This window comes from Haliotis rufescens, unplaced genomic scaffold (assembly GCF_023055435.1).
Source record: "Haliotis rufescens isolate VD_foot unplaced genomic scaffold, xgHalRufe1.0.p SCAF_21, whole genome shotgun sequence".
Taxonomy (NCBI): Eukaryota; Metazoa; Mollusca; class Gastropoda; order Lepetellida; family Haliotidae; genus Haliotis; species Haliotis rufescens.
The window spans coordinates 3,987,844-4,007,135 of NW_025963902.1; the positions used below are offsets into that span (position 1 = coordinate 3,987,844).

Sequence of the window (19,292 nt, forward strand, 5' to 3'; positions counted from 1 at the left end):
GAGACCCAGAACAATAGCTGACTCTAGTTTAAATCCTGATAATCTAAACAGTTGTATTGCTTGTGTCTATATCTTCACGACATGACCATTTATACAAGTTTTGACACAAAACCAGCACTTACCCACACCTTGTTGATATCTCCTACCAGACACAGCATTAAGTTGACCACTTCTCCGACTGTCTAACATCTCTGTGATAATTCGTTGCATGATCATTGTCAGTTGAGTAAGACACGTAGGTTCTTGCCCGCCTCGCATGTAACTCTATTGCTTTACATCTTATACCTTATATATTTTATGAGCTGATTGATTTATACCTCATCCCGTAACTTCATTTCCTGCCATGATTGTGCCTTCCATGCCAAACCCCTCGGAGCATGTGCAAAATCTTCCACCTTTTTCTGTTTCCTCAAAAGAAATTCAGGTTTAAATAATTCTGGTCGTTCCTGTACACCTGGTGTCATCACTGAGCTTCAGTTATCAGCTAACTATTTACACTGTCATGTTGCCTTTTATGCCCAATGGAAGACTGGTTATACTTTGGCGTTGACATGTTTTATTCAATATGCGCAATTCTTGAGGGGATAAACAAAATCCTGAAGAAGTTGAAACTAGGGTCAAACAGGAAAAATGAAACTGCGTCTCATCATGATCTTGTAAGCTGGATCAGGTATATAATCGTGGTGTTTTTCTCCAGATATTGAACAACACATACCAGTCAAGTTTTGAAAGATAACGAGTGGGATCGCATGCTAGTCTGGCAGTTGATGCATTGTCTTGTAAAGATTTATCATGCAAAAATTCGTTTGATGCTCCATATGAATACAATCTGAACCTTTAATCTGATGCATGTATGAACTCGCGTCGATATATTGCAAGGATATTTCCTAACGTAGTCTATATCCCATATCTAATCACTACGTCTTCGTATGACGAAGAGTTTTAACAAAGGAGTATAATCATGATGTTATGTTCAAATTGGCGAAAAACGCCACAATGTATATGGAATTTGTCGGATAATCGACGTTTTATATCCAGTCTGAGGTACTTTGCCGCTGTTTGAACGCATCCCCGTTTTCTTCTTGACCTAAATCATTGATTTATTTAGTGCTTGTTCCTTTTATCTCAAATGTAAAAACTTGATCTTCAACTCGACAGTCCATTCACTGCAGATCCCTCAAACTCATTCAAACAGTTTCCCCATGATTCCACTCCATTATATTGTTCAAGCATCATTGGCCTCTTCACACCAATTTCCCCATCTCCTCATACTATGTCTTCATCATGTGGCTTCCATCTGCTCATTGAACCGTTGAAAACTCTTCTATCCTATTGCTGCCATTAATGTCACGTTATCGAAATCACAATATAAGAGCTATTTCAATTGTGGCTAAATTCTCCATGGTCTCGATGCCGTAAAGTGTTACCGAATTTGGAAATACAAGAGAAAGAAAGTGGCGAAATTAAGAGATAAGGCTGAGGAATCGATCTATGATGAAACCAGTTAGGGACCAGCCTATTCTAGCGGGTAGGGCTTGGGATGTCATCGAAATAAATAAATTGTTCCCGAAAAGTCTTGAAACAAATAAATATACTTCAGACTTTTGAAAAAAAGAGAAATTGTCTGCCACAAAAATATATTGTTCTAAGCTGCATTTCTGAAAACAACTCATGCAGACTCATAGTTTTAATTAGGAACAGTCTGGTTTGCAGCTGTAGCCGAACAAGTAACTAATCTCCACACAGAATCCGGACACCCAAGAATATCAAATGGTCGGTTCATTTTGGATCACCCTATCATGACAATAACAACATGTGATCATGGTCTGGTACATCACTAACATATCAGAATGGAATCTCAGGCCACACGATGGGCAAGCAAGGCTCGAGCAACAGGTCCTGTCACTGTTAAGCAAGAAGTGCATGCTTTGCAGCCTTGGGAACAAAACTTTAACGAACATGGACTTTCCAGTTAGATGTGTATTCAGGGCATGGACTAATGTGCAGTAAAGTTGACATGAATATCAAATATCGTGCTCGGTTAATTGTATTGACTTTTGATGGTACAAGATGTGCATGTAAGTCATTCGGAGCTTTGATCATCGCATGATGTCACATGACGACTCGAAGCACGTTTGCACGTTTGGTTCTCTCTCTTGTAAGTTGTAAAAAAATCTAATATTTCATCTGACATTACATCAACACCAGCTTTTTGTGTGAAGATCAGTTATCACCCCTAATTCCCAGCTTAGGCCTATCTCGGAAGCTTGAACACTGTTATCGATAGGTGAAGATTATAACTACTGAACTTTTAGCTATCACTACTGCCATCATATTGTGTATTTGAGACTGCCATTGAATATTGTACTACCACTCTATTGCATACTACCTTTGTCATTGCAGTGCAGTAATTTGTAAACCTAGTTTATTTTGTAATACATTTGTTGATTGTATACCATTTGTTGGTTGTTTGTTGGTTCACACATAATTCTTTTATGTACAGATTTCTGGGTTGACATATTATTACAATTTTGGAATCGACACGTGAAATTTGCATGAAAGTTATAATTGACATCCTCCAAATATTTAAAACAAATATGTCCAATAGTTCTGCGGGAGATGCGGTTGGGGTAAGATTGCACATGTGTGTGATGGCGGGCATTCTGAATGCTTGGAACTCAATAGAATAGAATCTCTAATAAATAGAATAGAGGGTATGAGAGTTGTTTCAAGAATGAAATCTCTTTACAGTGAGGATGTGGAAGACATATTGGACATTCAACTGATTTCACTCCCTCTAATAAAAGGAGAGTACACTTTACAATTCAGATTCATAAGCACATACTTATGAATCACTATGAAACGATACATCATTACGTTTTCTAAATAAATCTGCTTTGCCAGTGACATGCAGAACATATTATGGGAATGTAGTATTTATATAAGCTGTAGTTTGGAAAAGAACGACTTGTAAGTTCGAAGCTAATGGGCGGATAGAAGACAAAGTTCACTTTGACGTTAGGGAATTAATTTATAATTAGAAGACACGAACGAGGAATTATGTGTGTTCATCATACTCGTAGTATTAGCGTTGTAAATCACCAAGGTAGTTTTAAACTATGACATTCTAACTTTATCTGAATGTATATGTACTTAAAATATTCCGTCTTATTTCTCACAAACACCTTGATGTTGCCAAGTTTTATTAGCTACTAAATGGTAGCATAGAGGATAATGGTTTTTCGTCATGTAGCATAGAGAATCTCACCCGAGTGTCTTGTAATATCAAGTGTTGATATATTTGATGTCAAAAGACACAAGGGTGGGATTTTATTTATCATCCAACATTATTCTTCCAACTTTTTCAGTTTGTAGACAGTAATACTCAGCGTCTTAAGTGTAAAAAGTACTGCTAACACCATCAGTAGCAGAGCCATTAGTGATGTCATTTGATTGCGACGTCATGGTAACCAATGACATCACAGTGGTCTGCAAAGCATCGTGAAGCAACTTCATTGCAGCGATATCTTCAATGTAGATTTTGTTTAATGTCAGCCAAACGATATCTCCCGTGGGAGCCAGTTTTGGATGATAAAGAATTATCTTGGACTACAGACATTTTCTTTGGATGAGACACGCATGCCGCTCGTCAGTTGCTGGACCCCTAATCTTTAAATAGATTGGTTGCACTTGACATCGCCGCTCACATTCAAGATGGCCTCAGATAAAAAAGATGAAATGTTTTTTGGATGGAGAGGCACAGGCACTTCCTACATATGGTAGGGCTCTCGGATCCCCCTCCCGCACCCTCGCACCCCCTCTCACACTCACAGGCGACCCGTGAAGATTCCGGGGTAGAATAGGTCTTCAGCAACCCATGCTTGCCGTAAAAGGCGACTCTGCTTGTCGTATAAGGCGACTAACGGGATCAGGTGGTCAGGCTCGCTGACTTGGTTGATGCATGTCATCGATCCCAATTGCGTGGATCGATGCTCATGATATCAAGCACTGGATTTACAGACCGCCGTCATATAGCTGGAATATTGCTGAGTGCGGCGTTAAACAACAAACAAGCAAACAAACAAAAAAACACCCACAGGCCTGGGACCCATCCGGAACATGTCACATCTACTTTCACCAATAAACGACAGTATTATCTTGTCTTAAAATGGGAATAAAAGCAAAATGCAATATGTTTGATGATTTGATTGTTTGTAGGTTATTATCTGTTACTTTGATTCACATCGACAAAAGCTCACTTAAGGAAATGGTCTTTGATATTCAATAAGTGAATGAGTTATATCACGGCGTGTCAGCTTGATACAGATGGAAAGCCCGAAGTGATGCAGGTCGTAGATGTTCACCAATTCAGTGAAACTCACGAGCAAGCCATAAACATGAGCAAGCCGACTCAAATAGCGGCAGCCGCATTTTAAATCTTTGGTTTCCGAGATAAATCTGACATTGACAGGTAGGAACTTCGATGGGTGGATTGATGGATGGACCTATAGATAGATATGGATAAGGATGTTACCTAGCACATATACATCTCAATCTTGAACAGTGTTTGCTAGGGATCCCGACACTGGAGAGCTGGCGATCTAAGACATTCGAAAGGAAGCGGATTCCACTGATGTGCTTTATCTCCTTGTGCTGTTTTCATCTATGAGGAAGGTGTGTATTGATACAGACAAATTCACAACTGTCAAAGAAACCGATCTGAAGAACGATGACGTTATTATCTGTGCGTGGTAGGTACACGGTATGTCCCGCAATTAGTGAACGAATGATATTTAACGCCGCAGACTGCACCATTCCAGCTACATCCGGCTACAACAGGAGCAAATCTAAAACAGACAAACCCCTGACTGAGAGCTCACGATGCACGCCATCCACGCCTTCTGGGAAAGATGGAAATCACACAAAGTCCTACCACCCTATTCCCATTTCAGACGGGTCTTACGAGAAGCATGATGTACTGAGGACTTTGCTCTCAGACCTCCTCACGAGGATGTCCCGAACTGATATAACTCCAGTGGTAGACGTTTACCTCTATCACGTTTCACTGAGGCCAGGTATGGAGCTAAGGCGAATCTGTGATAGAAGCTCCGATCAGCGGATCCTGGAACGGCTAAGGGATAAAACTCATAAGAACGAGGTGCAGCCTCTTAGTTCGCAGGGCCCACCGTCCTCCAAGATTATCCTCCAAGGAATAAGTTTTAATATGCTAATACTGTAACATAACCATTATGTTCTTGTGATCTTCAAAATTAACAACATTCAGAAGGCTATGCATATGCTACTTCTGGTGTGATCCTATTATTATGCAAAGAACAGTACAAAAACGTAAATTACGGTACATAATGATAAACAATATGCATGATAATTATGAGAAATGTTTACAAAAACACAAATCACGTTTGCAGTCAGAACTGATCACATTCAACCTACTCGAGACAATGCATCAGGAATAGTGTTGCATTTATCTTTGATTTGCTTGATATCTAAATCAAAGTCTTGCAAAGACAGGCTGTAGCGCATTAGGCGTTGGTTTTTGTTCTTCATTTAGCAAAGAGTGTTCTCACTTTGTTCAAACTTTCTTTCGCCGACGGGGAGAGTGAACCTTTCGTTTCATCTTGGGAATCAACTGGTAACAATATGTTAAGTGTCATTGTGATATAAAAATAGATCTTGTACATTTAAACACGTTCTACACATGCTGTACGTCGTGTTGCAGTCAGATGACCAATAAGAAAACTAAATTTCCTGTTTGAAATTAATTTGTCATGTATATCAATTGTGCTTATTGCATTCAATTATTTTCTACACATTGACACCCCCTTTACACTATCTGTTTGGTCATGTATGCCAACGAAGTTTTAAAATGATCATTAGAAATTACACTTTAAGCCAAATCTCGAGCTTTCAATTAAGCTTCAAATCTGTTTCATTGACAACATGATTTTCACCCTAAGATGAAAAAAGGAAATACTTAAAATATTATTTCTGGATTTATTATGTCTTCATAAACACATTGATGTGGTTAAAGTTAACATATAAATATGGAGGAAATTCGTTTTGTCAAGTGACTTTTTTATCTCGTGACCTGAGACCACTGACACAATCTTTGGATGAGACAAGCACACCTGACCTAGTGTGGCTTATCACTTACGTAACCTGGAAGCTTTCAATACATTACTGCACTGAACAACACCACTGACATTCAACATGGCCACAGAAAAGTCTGTCATGTAAGTTTTTTGTGAAGATCATAGTTTTCTGAATTATTTCTCAGAACTACCTTTTGTACAAGTTTGTGCTTATTGACAAAGTATTTGCGTTATTACCTCTTTAAGGCACTCCTTGTGCATAGACGGGATTCGTTCTCCAACACGACCGCTGGGTCATTGTGATCTGTATCAACATGGGCTTATTTCACAGGCTTCTTCACTGTTATTGCAAGGCCTGTGTACAGAAGGACAAACTTTGCCGGGACACGTCAGGCCCGGCCTCATGCTAACATGTGTTTATGTTCTGACACTCCATTGACGACGCCACATATCGCGCCAGGACGCCTGGCAGTTAGGTTACAATGTTGTCAGCTACAAAATAAGAACGTTGTTGAGGTACTCACATCGACTTTCCCCAACAAGCGACAATATAATCATGTCTTTAAAATGGGAATGACAACAAAATGTAATATCTTTTATGATTTGATTGTTTGTAGATCAGTTACATTGTTTCACGTCGACAATAGTTGACGTAAGGATACATATACAAGAATGATCTTTGATACTCAATAAGTGTGTTTGGTCTAACGCCACCTTGAACGATGTTTCAGTTATATCACCTTGATATGGGTTTCTGGCACAGGGGGGACGGGACTCAAATACTGGCAGCTTCGATTTTAGTGTGTTTTTTCTTCACAATAAATAGACATTGGCAGGTAGGTTTTGAGGTAGGTAGGTACATTGGTGGTAGGTATGTAGGCATGTAGAAAAGTCGATTGGTGTTTTGACGGATGGATGGATACATAAACAGATATGGATAAGTATGTTACCTACGGGACGGGACGAAATTATCGGCGGCCTCAATTTTAGTGATTTGTCTGCATGATATATCTGTTATTGACAGGTTGGTAGCAGGGTAGTGAGGTAGCTTTGTGGGTAGGTAGACAGGTAGGTAGGTAGGTTGATGGATGGATGGGTATATAGATAAGGATGTTATCTAGCACAGTAAATACATATCTTGACCATGAACGGTGTTTTCCAGGGTTCCCGACACTAGAGTGCTGCTCGATCTGAAAAATTCGAAAGGACACGGGTTCTACTGTTTCAAGTATGATGAACTCTACCTCTATGCGCTGCGTCCATCCATGTTGAAGGGGAGTAACAATAAAGACAAAATCAAAAGTATCAAAGAAGCTGAACTAAAGGATGATGACATCATTATCTGTGCGTATCCCAAATGTGGTAGGTACACGGTATGCCCCGCAATGAGTGAATGAATATTATTTAACGCCGCAGCCCTCACAATTCCAGCTGCATCACAGCCACACCAGAAATCTAAATAAATGTAAAAAACCCTTTCGATATTGATAAGAAATATCTGCTAAAAGGAGAATCGAGTATACGATTCCGCCTATACAATGAGCATATGTTTATGAAGGACTATTTATAGTGATGACACCAGGTGTTCGCGGAAAGGTCAGCGTATCCTGCCCCCCGGTGGCACCCGTCACAAACACATGCAAAGGCAAGTCAGTTGTTCACCTAAAAAAAACTGGGAAGATATGGAAGTCATCTGGTAGTGAATCGTTATGCATAGATCTAAGTATGAAACAGCTGAAACCTCTGACTGAGAGCAACACGCCATCAGGGTAAGATGAAAATCACACCAAGCCTTACCACCCTATCCCCATTTCAGACGGGCCTTAATTACAACTAGCATGATGTACTGAGGACTTTTCCTACCCCGAGCTCAAGTAACACTGGATTCATTCGAGACGTCCCTAGAGACGTCCCTAGCGTTGGTTTAACGCTGCTTTGACTTGCATCTCAGTGATATCACAGGGTGTCAGCTGAATGGCGGAGCAATGCCCGATTTAACGCCAGTGATAGACGTTTACAATCCCAATCCCCCACACACCCATACACGCAGATATTTCCTTTAGATCACCTGGATGGGACAAGGGAGATCTAATGTTTTCCAAATCCATCAAGCTGAATGTTCCTAGACATGTTATATGTTGTGAACACACAATGCCATTTAAAAAGTGGTCAAATGTAGCAAGTGATATTTTTGTAGAATACAGATTCGAGAACCTTTTTGGGTGGTTGAGTCCCATCCGGGATTCGAACCCACACTGCCATTTGCGATTAGGTGCCTCACTCTGTGGGGTCGAATCCCGGATGGGACTAGAACCCCCAAAAGTACTAGTATCTCTACTCAACTAAGCAAGTGTTATCCCAAATATATAACATTTGTTACGTCATCTGTTACATAGAAAACCTTTCATATTTTGATACAACTAAAAAAATGATGTTCCAATTGAAGTTACATTTTGTTTAGAAAGATTGAGTGTAAATTACTGTTTTAGGAACCCATTGGCTGTGGGAAGTCATCGAGATGGTAAAGAGTGGGACCATCCAGTACCAGAAGGATGTGAAAGAGACCCGGATGATGGAATTCATCTTCAAAGATGGAATAGAAGCAGTGGCGCCTCCACGGGTCTTCAACACCCACCTCCCTCTGCGCATGCTCCCTACACAGGTCGTGGAGAGGAAGGTCAAGTGTATTCAGATCATGCGCAACCCTAAAGATGCCTGTGTGTCCTTTTTCAACCACTGCAGAGATATGGAGAAACCGTATGGCTATGATGGAGACTTCGCGGAGTTTACAGAAGCGTTTTTGTCAGGGAAAAGTAAGTACAGCGAGTGGTTGATCACAGTCAATACTTCACGGTCCTATGTACACAACATCCCTCCATCAACTTTGAATACATATTGCCACTTTGTGGAGTAGTCGCTGTGTTAAACCAACGAATCAGGCAAAGGCCTGGCTCCAATATGAGGGAAGCCAACGAGTGTTCCCACCAATGACTTCTCAGATAATATCGCACAAACGGTAATGTTTCTCGCTTGGCAACGTCTGCAACACGTGCCATAGCCTTGTGGTCATCTGGCCGCCTCCTCGGTCTAGATGATAGAGCGTCTGACCATAGAGCAGGAGGTAGGTGGTTCGATCCCCAGGCGGGTTATGTCAAAAGACCTTAAGAGTTAGTACTTGTTGTTACCCTCCCCAGCGCTCGTCATTAAGGAGATAAGACAAGTACTGATAGGCTCGGAGTAAGTAAACTGTGTCTAAGTGCGATATCCATGTTCAACTGCGGCATTATTTCTCAGTGTGCTCTAAGTACAGTCACACACACATGCGCTTGCACGTTGCCATATAACTGCAATAATCTCGAACGCGACGGGGTCCAATTCTGGTCATCTGCTCTACCTCAATGCTTCAATGTGAGGCAGGGTTCGCACAGTGTCTATGCACGGAGAATATACATATGCTCGTCATGCAAAGGGCCCAGATTCTATTCCCAACATGCCGTGATATGCTAAAAATTGCGAAAAGCAGGGGTCCGACTGTACCATAGGTGATAGTGGCATACAACTCCAGCTGCCTTCATATCCTGATTATAGGAACCACTGATGCCACTTTAACGGTCATCTTGTATACGACTCCGCACAGTGAAACCATGATTACCAGAACATCACCATAATGAGTTATCGTTTCAGTTAAGTTAATGTAACTATATTCTTCCTTTCCAACCTTTGACGGGACTTTTGTCTGTTTGCAAACACTGGTGTCATCAATATTTTATAGTGACTGACTGACTGAGTATGGTTTTACGACGCTTTTAGCAATATTCCAGTAATATCACGGTGGGGGACACCAGAAATGGGCTTCGCACAGTTTACCCACGTCGGGAATCGAACCCGGGTCTTCGGCGTGACGAGCGAACGTTTTAACAACGAGGCCACCCGGTCGCCCCTATTTTGTAGTGATTCATAAAGACATGCTTTTGAAAGAGTCGCAATCGTGGAACGGATTCTCATTTTAGCTGAGATTTCTTATGATTAAGGAAAGGCTGTTTGTCGCTTTCGATTTATATCAGCACAACGAACTACTTATAACTCGATAGTGTTTGATGACCTTCCATGGCCTTTTATCATGACCTACAACAACGCCAGTGCGACGACGTTAAACGAGGGCAATGGATCCTGTGCTTCTTGCAACGCTCATGACCTTGTTCCCTTCCTGAGGCAGGGTCGAACTCGTATTCACAAACATGTCGATGTCCAGCCCATAAGGGGTCACGACATACAATGCGATCTTAGCAGAACGACTATCGCTAGTCTGGGTTAAGATATGGGAGATATAGACAGGAACTTGACGTTATTGTCAACGGTTTCGTTTATACGGCATATTGTTTCAAGTTTATCTTCATTCATTTTCAGTGCCGTTTGGATCCTATTCCACCTATCTTCTAGCGTGGAAAGCTGAAGTGGCAGCTTCGCCAGAATTACCTGTCCTTAATTTGTTTTATGAGGACATGAAATTTGTGAGTATTGAACAACAGAAGGCTTTTTCTATAAGCTTCAGACCTATATGGATAGCATTGATGACCAAATAACCTATAGAATTAACCTTCATACACATTTAAGGTTACCATGTTGTTCCAAGTCCTGTCCCGTTAATATAATAGTATTTTGAGTGAAGCCCTGTTTAGAGATCCGGGCTAGAATTGGTCTTGGTCTTCACCAACGCATGCTCATCGCACAGAATTGCACGAATGAACGGAACTATAATCATTTCAACCTTGGCGAGGCCCCTAAAAATTGTAATACCACTACTTCCAGGACCCTGTCAAGACTGTTAAAGACATCGCCAAGTTTCTAAGTCTGACGAGTACAGACCAGTTCTGTGAAGAGGTTGCGCTTGCTTGTTCCTTTAAGAAGATGAAAACAGTTGACGAGGAAATGAAAGTTGAACTTCCCATAAAGCTATGGAAAGATGGCACCAAAGGGACGTTCTACAGGAAAGGTACAACACGTCCCACTTAAATTCTGGAAACCCCGGACAACAGATCAATTAGCATTCCAAAAGGCATTCTCAGCTCCCTGTGAGGTATACAACCTAATTTTGCCTGTACGTCAGATCCTTGGATCCAAGACAAAACTTATCATCAAGCGTTCCTGGTGTGGATTCGTGCACATTTTTAATTGCCTAAGGCTAATTTCACAATGGTGGTGACTCGTGGTCCTTGTTGTATTTAGTGCACAGGTCATAAATAAGTTAAGCAACGCTGACTGGGCTGAGCATATTGTTGGGTGACCACAGTCGGCAAGAGCTTCGGCCCTGTCCCACAATGAAACACAGGCCATTTAATCTGTAGTGTCTCATGTGACGACATGGGCCTTCCGAGTAAACAGGGTCGGTGGTGAAACCTGTGCAGCAGACAATGACTGGATAATTGGCCATATCAATACAATAGATCCATAATGAAGGACTCGAGACATTAAATATAAAAATATAGGAGTTAATGTGGTTTCAAATACTGTCATCCACTTGAGTTGACTTGACATTAATTAAGATTTAACTTTTTTGTTTACGTTTATGAACATATAAACGCAAAGTGTGCACACAAGAAAACATATTGCAGTTAATTCTTATAAATTAATGCGTCAACAATGATAACTTCACAGAACTATTTATGTAATCATGAACATAAAAGAAATCTGTTGACAGCAAAAAGAATTCATCGACATCGTTCAGCGCAATAATACAAGCAACCCGCACCCTTTCGACATGAACAAATCAAGGGGAAAAAGTCCATTCGTGGGTGTGGCCTAATTCTTTCCGGTTTGAGTAAACAAAACATAAAACAATTGCTTGGTTAGGCAATTAATTGTCACGGAACCCCCAGCATTATATGTATTTAACAATAATTGCCCGTATTGTATCCATAGTTTAGGTCATTGAATTTAGCTGATACAGCATGAGTAAAATGCCATTGAGTGTAAATGTCAACGTTAGAACGCTGGAATATCCGCTGCATTTACACATTGTTTAGGAGAGGTACAAACTGTAGTTTTACCTCGGAAATGGCACCAACATAGCACGTCAAATCTATGAAATACTGTTACGACATTCTCGACCATTGAAAAAGAGCTCAATGTGCAAAAAGTTCGAGATCGCAAGAACACAAGATTTTAACTTCTTGCGTTCTTGGGATCTGGCATAGCGTGTTTTGTACTACAATGTGACATTTAGACACGAAGAAAAAGCTGGACTTGTCAAATCAGGACACAAAACACGAAATGACCTGAAAATATGATTCTTGCGTTTTAGACGCTGTCCGCGTGGATGCGTCATACCATGTGGTCAACGCGCATGCTCTCCTTATTATCCCGATGAGAATAGTACTCTCTCGAACTTATTCTCCCTTGTGGTGGCAGTGGTAATGGTAGTGGTGGTGGTGGTAGTAGTGGTAGTGGTCCATTTATACTGCGCCAGATTCCATTCACCCATTCGCTACATAGGTTTAGCAAGTATTGCTAATGAAAGGGGAGTAGAGTTGATAGCGTTGTCTGAAAAGGTGTGTTTTCAGATGAGCCTTAAATGATGAAAGCGATAGCGACAGCTTGAGATCAGATGGAAGTTTGTTCCATAGCGAGAAGCGCAGAACTGGAAAGATCTCTGACCAAAGATTTTGAGACGGGTTTCCGGAACTTGTAACAGGTGGTAGAAGTAGTAGTAGTAGTAGTGGTGGTGATGGTGGTGGTGGTGGTGGTGTTATTTTCAACACCCGTAAATCAAATGTTTCAGTATTATTGTCATCATGGTATACTCATGCATTATCAAGATTTTTGTGTTACAGATTTCACTAACGTGCAGTGTATTTGTAGTCTATTAATATGCTTCCATAATCCGGCTCATTGACAGATGTATGGATGTTTAAAGTACGCTGACTTTGATACATTCGTTTCTCTGTTTCAGGTGAGATCGGGGACTGGAAGAATTGGTTCACTGTGGCAGAAAACGAGAAATTTGATCAAATATGGAACGAGCAGATGAAGGATTCTGGGTTCGAGTTTACCTATGCACCGGTGTGAGGTCATACCAAATACATGGGTTTCATGTGAACCGGTATCTAGTGAATGTATGATACTCAAGAAGCTGAGTGTACAGTGACAATTTGCTTCATAAAACACTTCGCAGAAGTACAGAGGATTATCCGCGGATATTTACAAACGTAATTGTCCCAACATTTACCGCCCTCCTAATCCAACATTATAGCATTTCAGGACGACTTATATATCCAAGGGAAGATGCCAGGACATATTTTATCTTTATTCCCTGTCCTGGCTTAAGAGTTGATATAGTTAGACTTTATATGTTGTGTACATGTGCAGGACATATTTTATCTTTATTCGCTGTCCTGGCTTAGAGTTGATATAGTTAGACTTTATATGTTGTGTACATGTGCAGGACATATTTTATCTTTATTCCCTGTCCTGGCTTAGAGTTGTTACAGTTAGACTTTATATGTTGTGTACATATGCAGGACATATTTTATCTTTATTCCCTGTCCCGGCTTAGAGGTGATATAGTTAGACTTTATATGTTGTGTACATGTGCAGGACATATTTTCACATTCAGAACCGCTTAGCCAATACATGGCATTTAACAGCAGGTATGTTCCAGTTAGTTTACTTCACGTTGGTAATATCCGGAGTATAGTTTATCCAATAAGTGGATTGTGAATAAAAATAATTGCAAGTGATTTGGTGGCGTTTGATTGGTTACTGTAACACAATTCTTTGTTAGGTCATGCCCACTAATGGACCACTGTTTCCTGATTGGCCGGTAACAGAATGGGCGGAGCTTGTGTTGAATTATTGCGCTGAACGATGTCACTGATTTCGTATTGTTGTCTATGGTGTTTGTGTGTTTATGAATATATGTGTAGTTATTATTGTTGACGTGTTTTTTATGATAATTGACGTCAATATCTTTTTGCGTTTATGGAGTTATAAACATACAAACCGGTGTTCACACATACAGGGTCGCTTATCCGATAAAAGGAATCAAACATTCAGTGTATCTTCCTGTTCCGGGCACAAGACATTGCCAAAGCTGCCATAAATATCATACGGACAAAAAGACAACTGCCAACACTAAACTGTTCAACTCAAGCAATGGTAATATAGGTATAAATATATACAAGCAAGGTATTTTCCGACTTTACTGTATCAGTCTGGTGTATAAAAAACCCGCATAACTGGTTATTTAGTCTTGATGTGGCAGAATAAATTTAAACACTATGATAGTGTGAGCAGAAATATAAGGACTCCCTTGTAAATTAGTATTAGCCTGAAGTTAGAAGCGGGTTCGTCTTGCGTTATTCATTTTTCGAAATAAAAAGCCAGCCATCAGTAGAATCGTTATTCACAGGCTGTATCTAAGTTCATGGGTGAGTGAGGTGGGTTAAACGCCAATTTGAACAGTATTCCAGTTATATCACGGCATGTCAGATTAATGTGGGATGAAAGCCCGAAGTGATGCAGGTCTTGGACGTTTGCCACTTTGGTGAAACCCACGACCACGGGTATTGTGTTGACAAACCTGGATACATAATCGGGATGAACTGGGATTCGAACCCGCGATCATAGATATCTGGCGTGCCCGGGGGACGCAACTCTGCACAGCAAATTTCGGCGCCTTAGACGACTGGGCCACCTATGCACCCGGCTGCATATCAAACAACTACATTCATTTGGTCAAATACACTGAAAGTGTTTAGTTGTGCAGTACTTTTGAATAACGAAACAATGACCAGCACCGGGTTCGTTAGTCAGTTGTTGAAATATAGACTTCTACTTGATAGAATTGTTGGACATGAACTGAATACCCAGCTAGGTGCTGGGTATTATTTCGTTATTCGAAAGTCCTGAATAACTAAGCAGCTTTGGGACGATAATACACCAGCTGCTGTCCGACGAACACTATTACATGAATTTCAGTGTATTTGTTGACACTACTGTAACGTCATTAAGTGACATTTAGAAGTTAGTATTGTGGACAAGGGAGATACTTCTATGAATAGACACATCCTTTATTACAACAATTACGACGTTCCTGTGTTGCTTGATAACATGCCAGTATCACATTCATTGTTATGCAGAAGTTGTGTTGTGTGTGCAGGGGATGGACTGAAGTGCAGTATGAATATCAACCATTGTGTTCCGTTAACTGTTGTATGGACGTGTTATTGTATATAGCGTCTGTGTAGGTAATTAGGTGATTACGATTCATGAAAGTAATGAAAGAGTGAGCTTCACCAGACCACACTGTCAAAGGCTGATTGACACATGTAAATCTAATTGTATAAATTAAGGGACCAACTATTTATTATTCTTGCTGTTTGATATGGGCAGGATATTTTTTCGGTCACTGTTTCAGAACAATAACAGTCCTATTTCAGGGCATACCCAGTATCAAGTAATATCTTTCTTTGTCAAATTGAGGCAGTACTATACTTCACAATAAATATACACAAAGAAAAATGTGAGCGCACCCCCATTTCTGAAAAATGACAAATGGCAAAAATCATGGCATGGGATGACTGACCACAGGAGCTGGGCGATACCAATGTCGTCTGATGGAACGAACATTTGACAACAAATGAAGATACTGGTGAGTTGTTATTGAAATTTACTGACAAAAACATCATGGTAACACAGGTACTGTTTTTGACCTTAGACAATACCTAAGATAAGTATGGAGCTGCAGGATTAAGAAAACGAGTTACGTTTTATTTTGTCATGTGACAATGTTCCTTTAAGTCTCCACTTGACATGACACGTGAAATTGATCAGTAGCAGGTATAACCGCCACGTGCCCGGATGACGCATTCCATTATTCGTCTTATGCCTCCAGTCAGACGTTGGATCTGTTGATGGCTCAACAACAACCACTCCCGATGCAATGCTGCTTCCAATTGCATCCTGTACAGGAGGATCTCGTGCCAGTATGCGCCGCCCCAGAATATCCCAAACATGTTCAAGGGGGTTCAAATCTGGGTTCATTGCTGGCCAGAGTAGAGTCATTGCATTGGCCCTCATGTAATCCACGACTGCATGCGAACGATAAGGTAGCATGAGGGTTGTTGTCAAAATGAGGAACGACGGCTGGCCCGAAAACGTCACTGATGTACTGCGCGGTGACCAAATCCAATCTCCAATCATGAGAGATAACCCCCCCCCCCCCCCCCCCCCCAACCAAACCATTACCGAGCCCCCTCCGTATGCATTAGCCAGTTTGATGTTCATGAGGGTGTAGGCCGGTTTTTTTCTTCCATCAGTGACGTGGAGCAGAAAGCGACTTTCGTCTGACCAAGGGATCCGTCTCCAAGTTCTCAGATTCCAGTTCTGTCGCGCAATACACCATGCTAAACGAGCAGTTTTGTGGTGTTCTCTCAACAAGGGACGCTTTATGACTCATCTAGCCTTCAGTCCTGCTGCTTTCATCCGGTTCCTGACGGTTCTAGTGCTGAAAAGACGATTGGGCAACCACAGCTGTTTCAACCGAGTACTTGTTAAAAAGGGTTCTCGGCGTATGAGACGAAGAAGGTCCCTGTCTTCGCGATGTGTCGTCACAGGATGTCTTCCAGATCTGGGACGGTCCTGTACATCACCGGTCTGAGCGTGTTTCTCGACTAAACGGCTTCAGAAAGTGTGATGATACCCCAAATTCCGACCAATGGCATTACAGGACATTCCTGCGTTATGCGAGTGAGTGAGTATGGCCTTAGCCACTTCTAGCAATATTCCAACAATAGCACGGCGGGGGACACCAGAAATGGGCTTCATGAAGGGTGCAGGGAAACGTTAAAGCAATAACAGGATAATGATTTTCAGCCTTCGGTCATACACGGTCATACATTCTGTACAAACGATCTTATACTTTAGTATAGACGCACTTTCACTGTTTGCTCACATCCTGGATCATTTGTCAGCATATAAATGCAAAGTCTGAGAAAAACTGGAGACTTTTTCTAAAGTCATTCTAAGCCTAATTTGCTGATTAGCCTACAATCAACTGTCAAGTTCTTTAAAAACCTGTCTGAGCTAACTTCATTAGTTGAGTGCTGTACCTTCAAAATTAACCAATCAAACACCAAAGAGATGGCAAGAGCACATATTAAGAAGCATGATCACTTTTACTATGACAGTTAGCATGCGGAAGACACAATTGGGCATTCAACTGATTTTGGGGTGATATTGTACATATGTGCCGAGGCGGGCATTCTGAATGCATGAAAATATGAAGTATAATTAGTGGCAGAAACATTTCAATAATCATAAGACTTTTCAACTAAAAGCAAAGTCCATTGTACGATTCAGACTATATCACAAGTATGTGCTTATGAATCACTATGACATTTACGATTTACAATGAAGTTTACTGTGTGTAAAGCAGGAAATTAATGCGAGCAGAATATTAATGCGAAAAATGCGAGTGACGGAAGGTCAACAGGACAACAGGAGTGTGAGGATTGTCACCTGATCGAAGATTTGATACACTGATCTGTTTTCTACTTCTTTACATCAAAGGGCCGAACGTATATACTAGTACCAACAGACTGTCAACTAAAACAACACTAACAGAATGATAGCTGCAAGGAAACCATTCTCACGCTTGGCCATCAAACATACGGGCAATTAGCTTAAATAATATTAAAATAAGAAAGGAATCTCACACTGAAAAAACATGGACAGGGGATTTAATGTGCACAGTTATTTTATTTATCTCTGTCTACTAATCTCACACTGAAAAAACATGGACAGGGGATTTAATGTGCACAGTTATTTTATTTATCTCTGTCTACTCACAGTTCCTGCTCAAAACGTCATTTGAAACAAACGAAGCGTTTTCAGGTAAGGCGTAGGTTACATTAATTAAAATAACACAGAACATAAATCCAGCGCATAAATTTTTAGGAAAGGGTATGGGCACTCGCTTTTTTAAAATGCGCATTTATGTCTAAAATCAAGAGCTCGCATTATTTTCATGTCGCATTAAATTCCTGTTTTACAGTATAATAAATGGCAGAAACATTTCAATAATCAAAGTCCATTGTACGATTCAGACTATTTCACAAGTATGTGCTTATGAATCACTATGACATTTACGATTTACAATGAAGTTTACTGTGTACGTTTGCTGGCATGTAGATAATACTATAGGAATATTATAATTGATGTATCTTAGTTTTTAAGAAAAAAAATAGAAAATCGGAGCTAACAGGCTGATGGATGACAAAAGCTCACTTTGACTGCAGAAACTTGATTTTGTGCAAGGATATAAAGGGAGAAGTATGTGTGTTCATTAAATTCGTATTAACAGACTTGTAGATCGGTGTATGGCCTAAAATGTCCTAAAATTAATATTTAGATATGGACAACTTAATGTATCTGAAAGTATATATGAAATTACACCTTTAGCAAAAATTGCTTCCAGTATGCGTCATTGATGCTATGGTTTTCAGGAAATACTAAACTATTTTTTCCTATTTCTATTATTTCTTCATTAATACATTGATGTTGCTACATTTCACATGCTTTTACATACAGCATATAATATAGAAGATATTGTTTTTGTCAAGTGACATTTTTATCTCGTGACCTAAGACCACTGACACTTTCTTGGGATAAAACAAGCATGTCACGTGATTGAACTGAACTGAACTTTATTTTACACTCAGGCCGCTATCAGCGGCATAAAATGTATACAATCATTTCAGCAACATATACATGTACATACATAAATATGGATAAAATATCCGTGGTCTAGCAGAGAGAAGAGGGTCGAGAGTTCGATCCCCGGCCGCGTCATACCAAAAGACGTTAAAAGATGGTACTTGTTGTTACCCTGCCTGGCGCTCGGCATTAAGGGATAAAAGGACTGGACGGCTTGGAGTCGATATACTGTGTCTGAGTGGGGTATTCGTGTTTAACGGCATGGTATCTCAGTGGGCTAGCACTATTTAATTGGCATTAGTCCGGACCAGCACAAGCAGCCACACACACAAACACACAAGGGCATGCATGTCGCTATATAAGTGCTTATAATTCACAGCACCATATCTGACCCATAAGCTATAAATACATTACCGTATGAACAAGGCCAAAGACATTCAATATGGCCTCAGATCCAAATGATGAAAA

The 19,292-nt window shown here is 40.5% G+C and overlaps 1 protein-coding gene across 1 annotated transcript; it reads left to right on the forward strand.

Annotated features, from left to right (window-relative positions):
• The first annotated feature begins 6,139 nt into the window (after positions 1-6,139).
• LOC124133401 (sulfotransferase 1B1-like) lies at positions 6,140-13,846 on the forward strand. The gene is made up of 6 exons (XM_046497801.2): positions 6,140-6,251; positions 7,273-7,472; positions 8,600-8,923; positions 10,518-10,621; positions 10,920-11,103; positions 13,060-13,846. Exons 1-6 carry the CDS (start codon positions 6,229-6,231, stop codon positions 13,173-13,175), a joined length of 951 nt encoding a protein of 316 aa, XP_046353757.2. The 5' UTR covers positions 6,140-6,228; the 3' UTR covers positions 13,176-13,846.
• The last annotated feature ends 5,446 nt before the right edge of the window (positions 13,847-19,292 follow it).

Bases quoted from the DNA above. Each gene is read 5' to 3' on its own strand.
- LOC124133401 (XM_046497801.2), top strand. From the start codon at position 6,229: ATGGCCACAGAAAAGTCTGTCAT. The intron at 7,473-8,599 runs GTAGGTACACGG...TTACTGTTTTAG, and splicing joins CTGTGCGTATCCCAAATGTG to GAACCCATTGGCTGTGGGAA. The intron at 10,622-10,919 runs GTGAGTATTGAA...CACTACTTCCAG, and splicing joins TTTATGAGGACATGAAATTT to GACCCTGTCAAGACTGTTAA.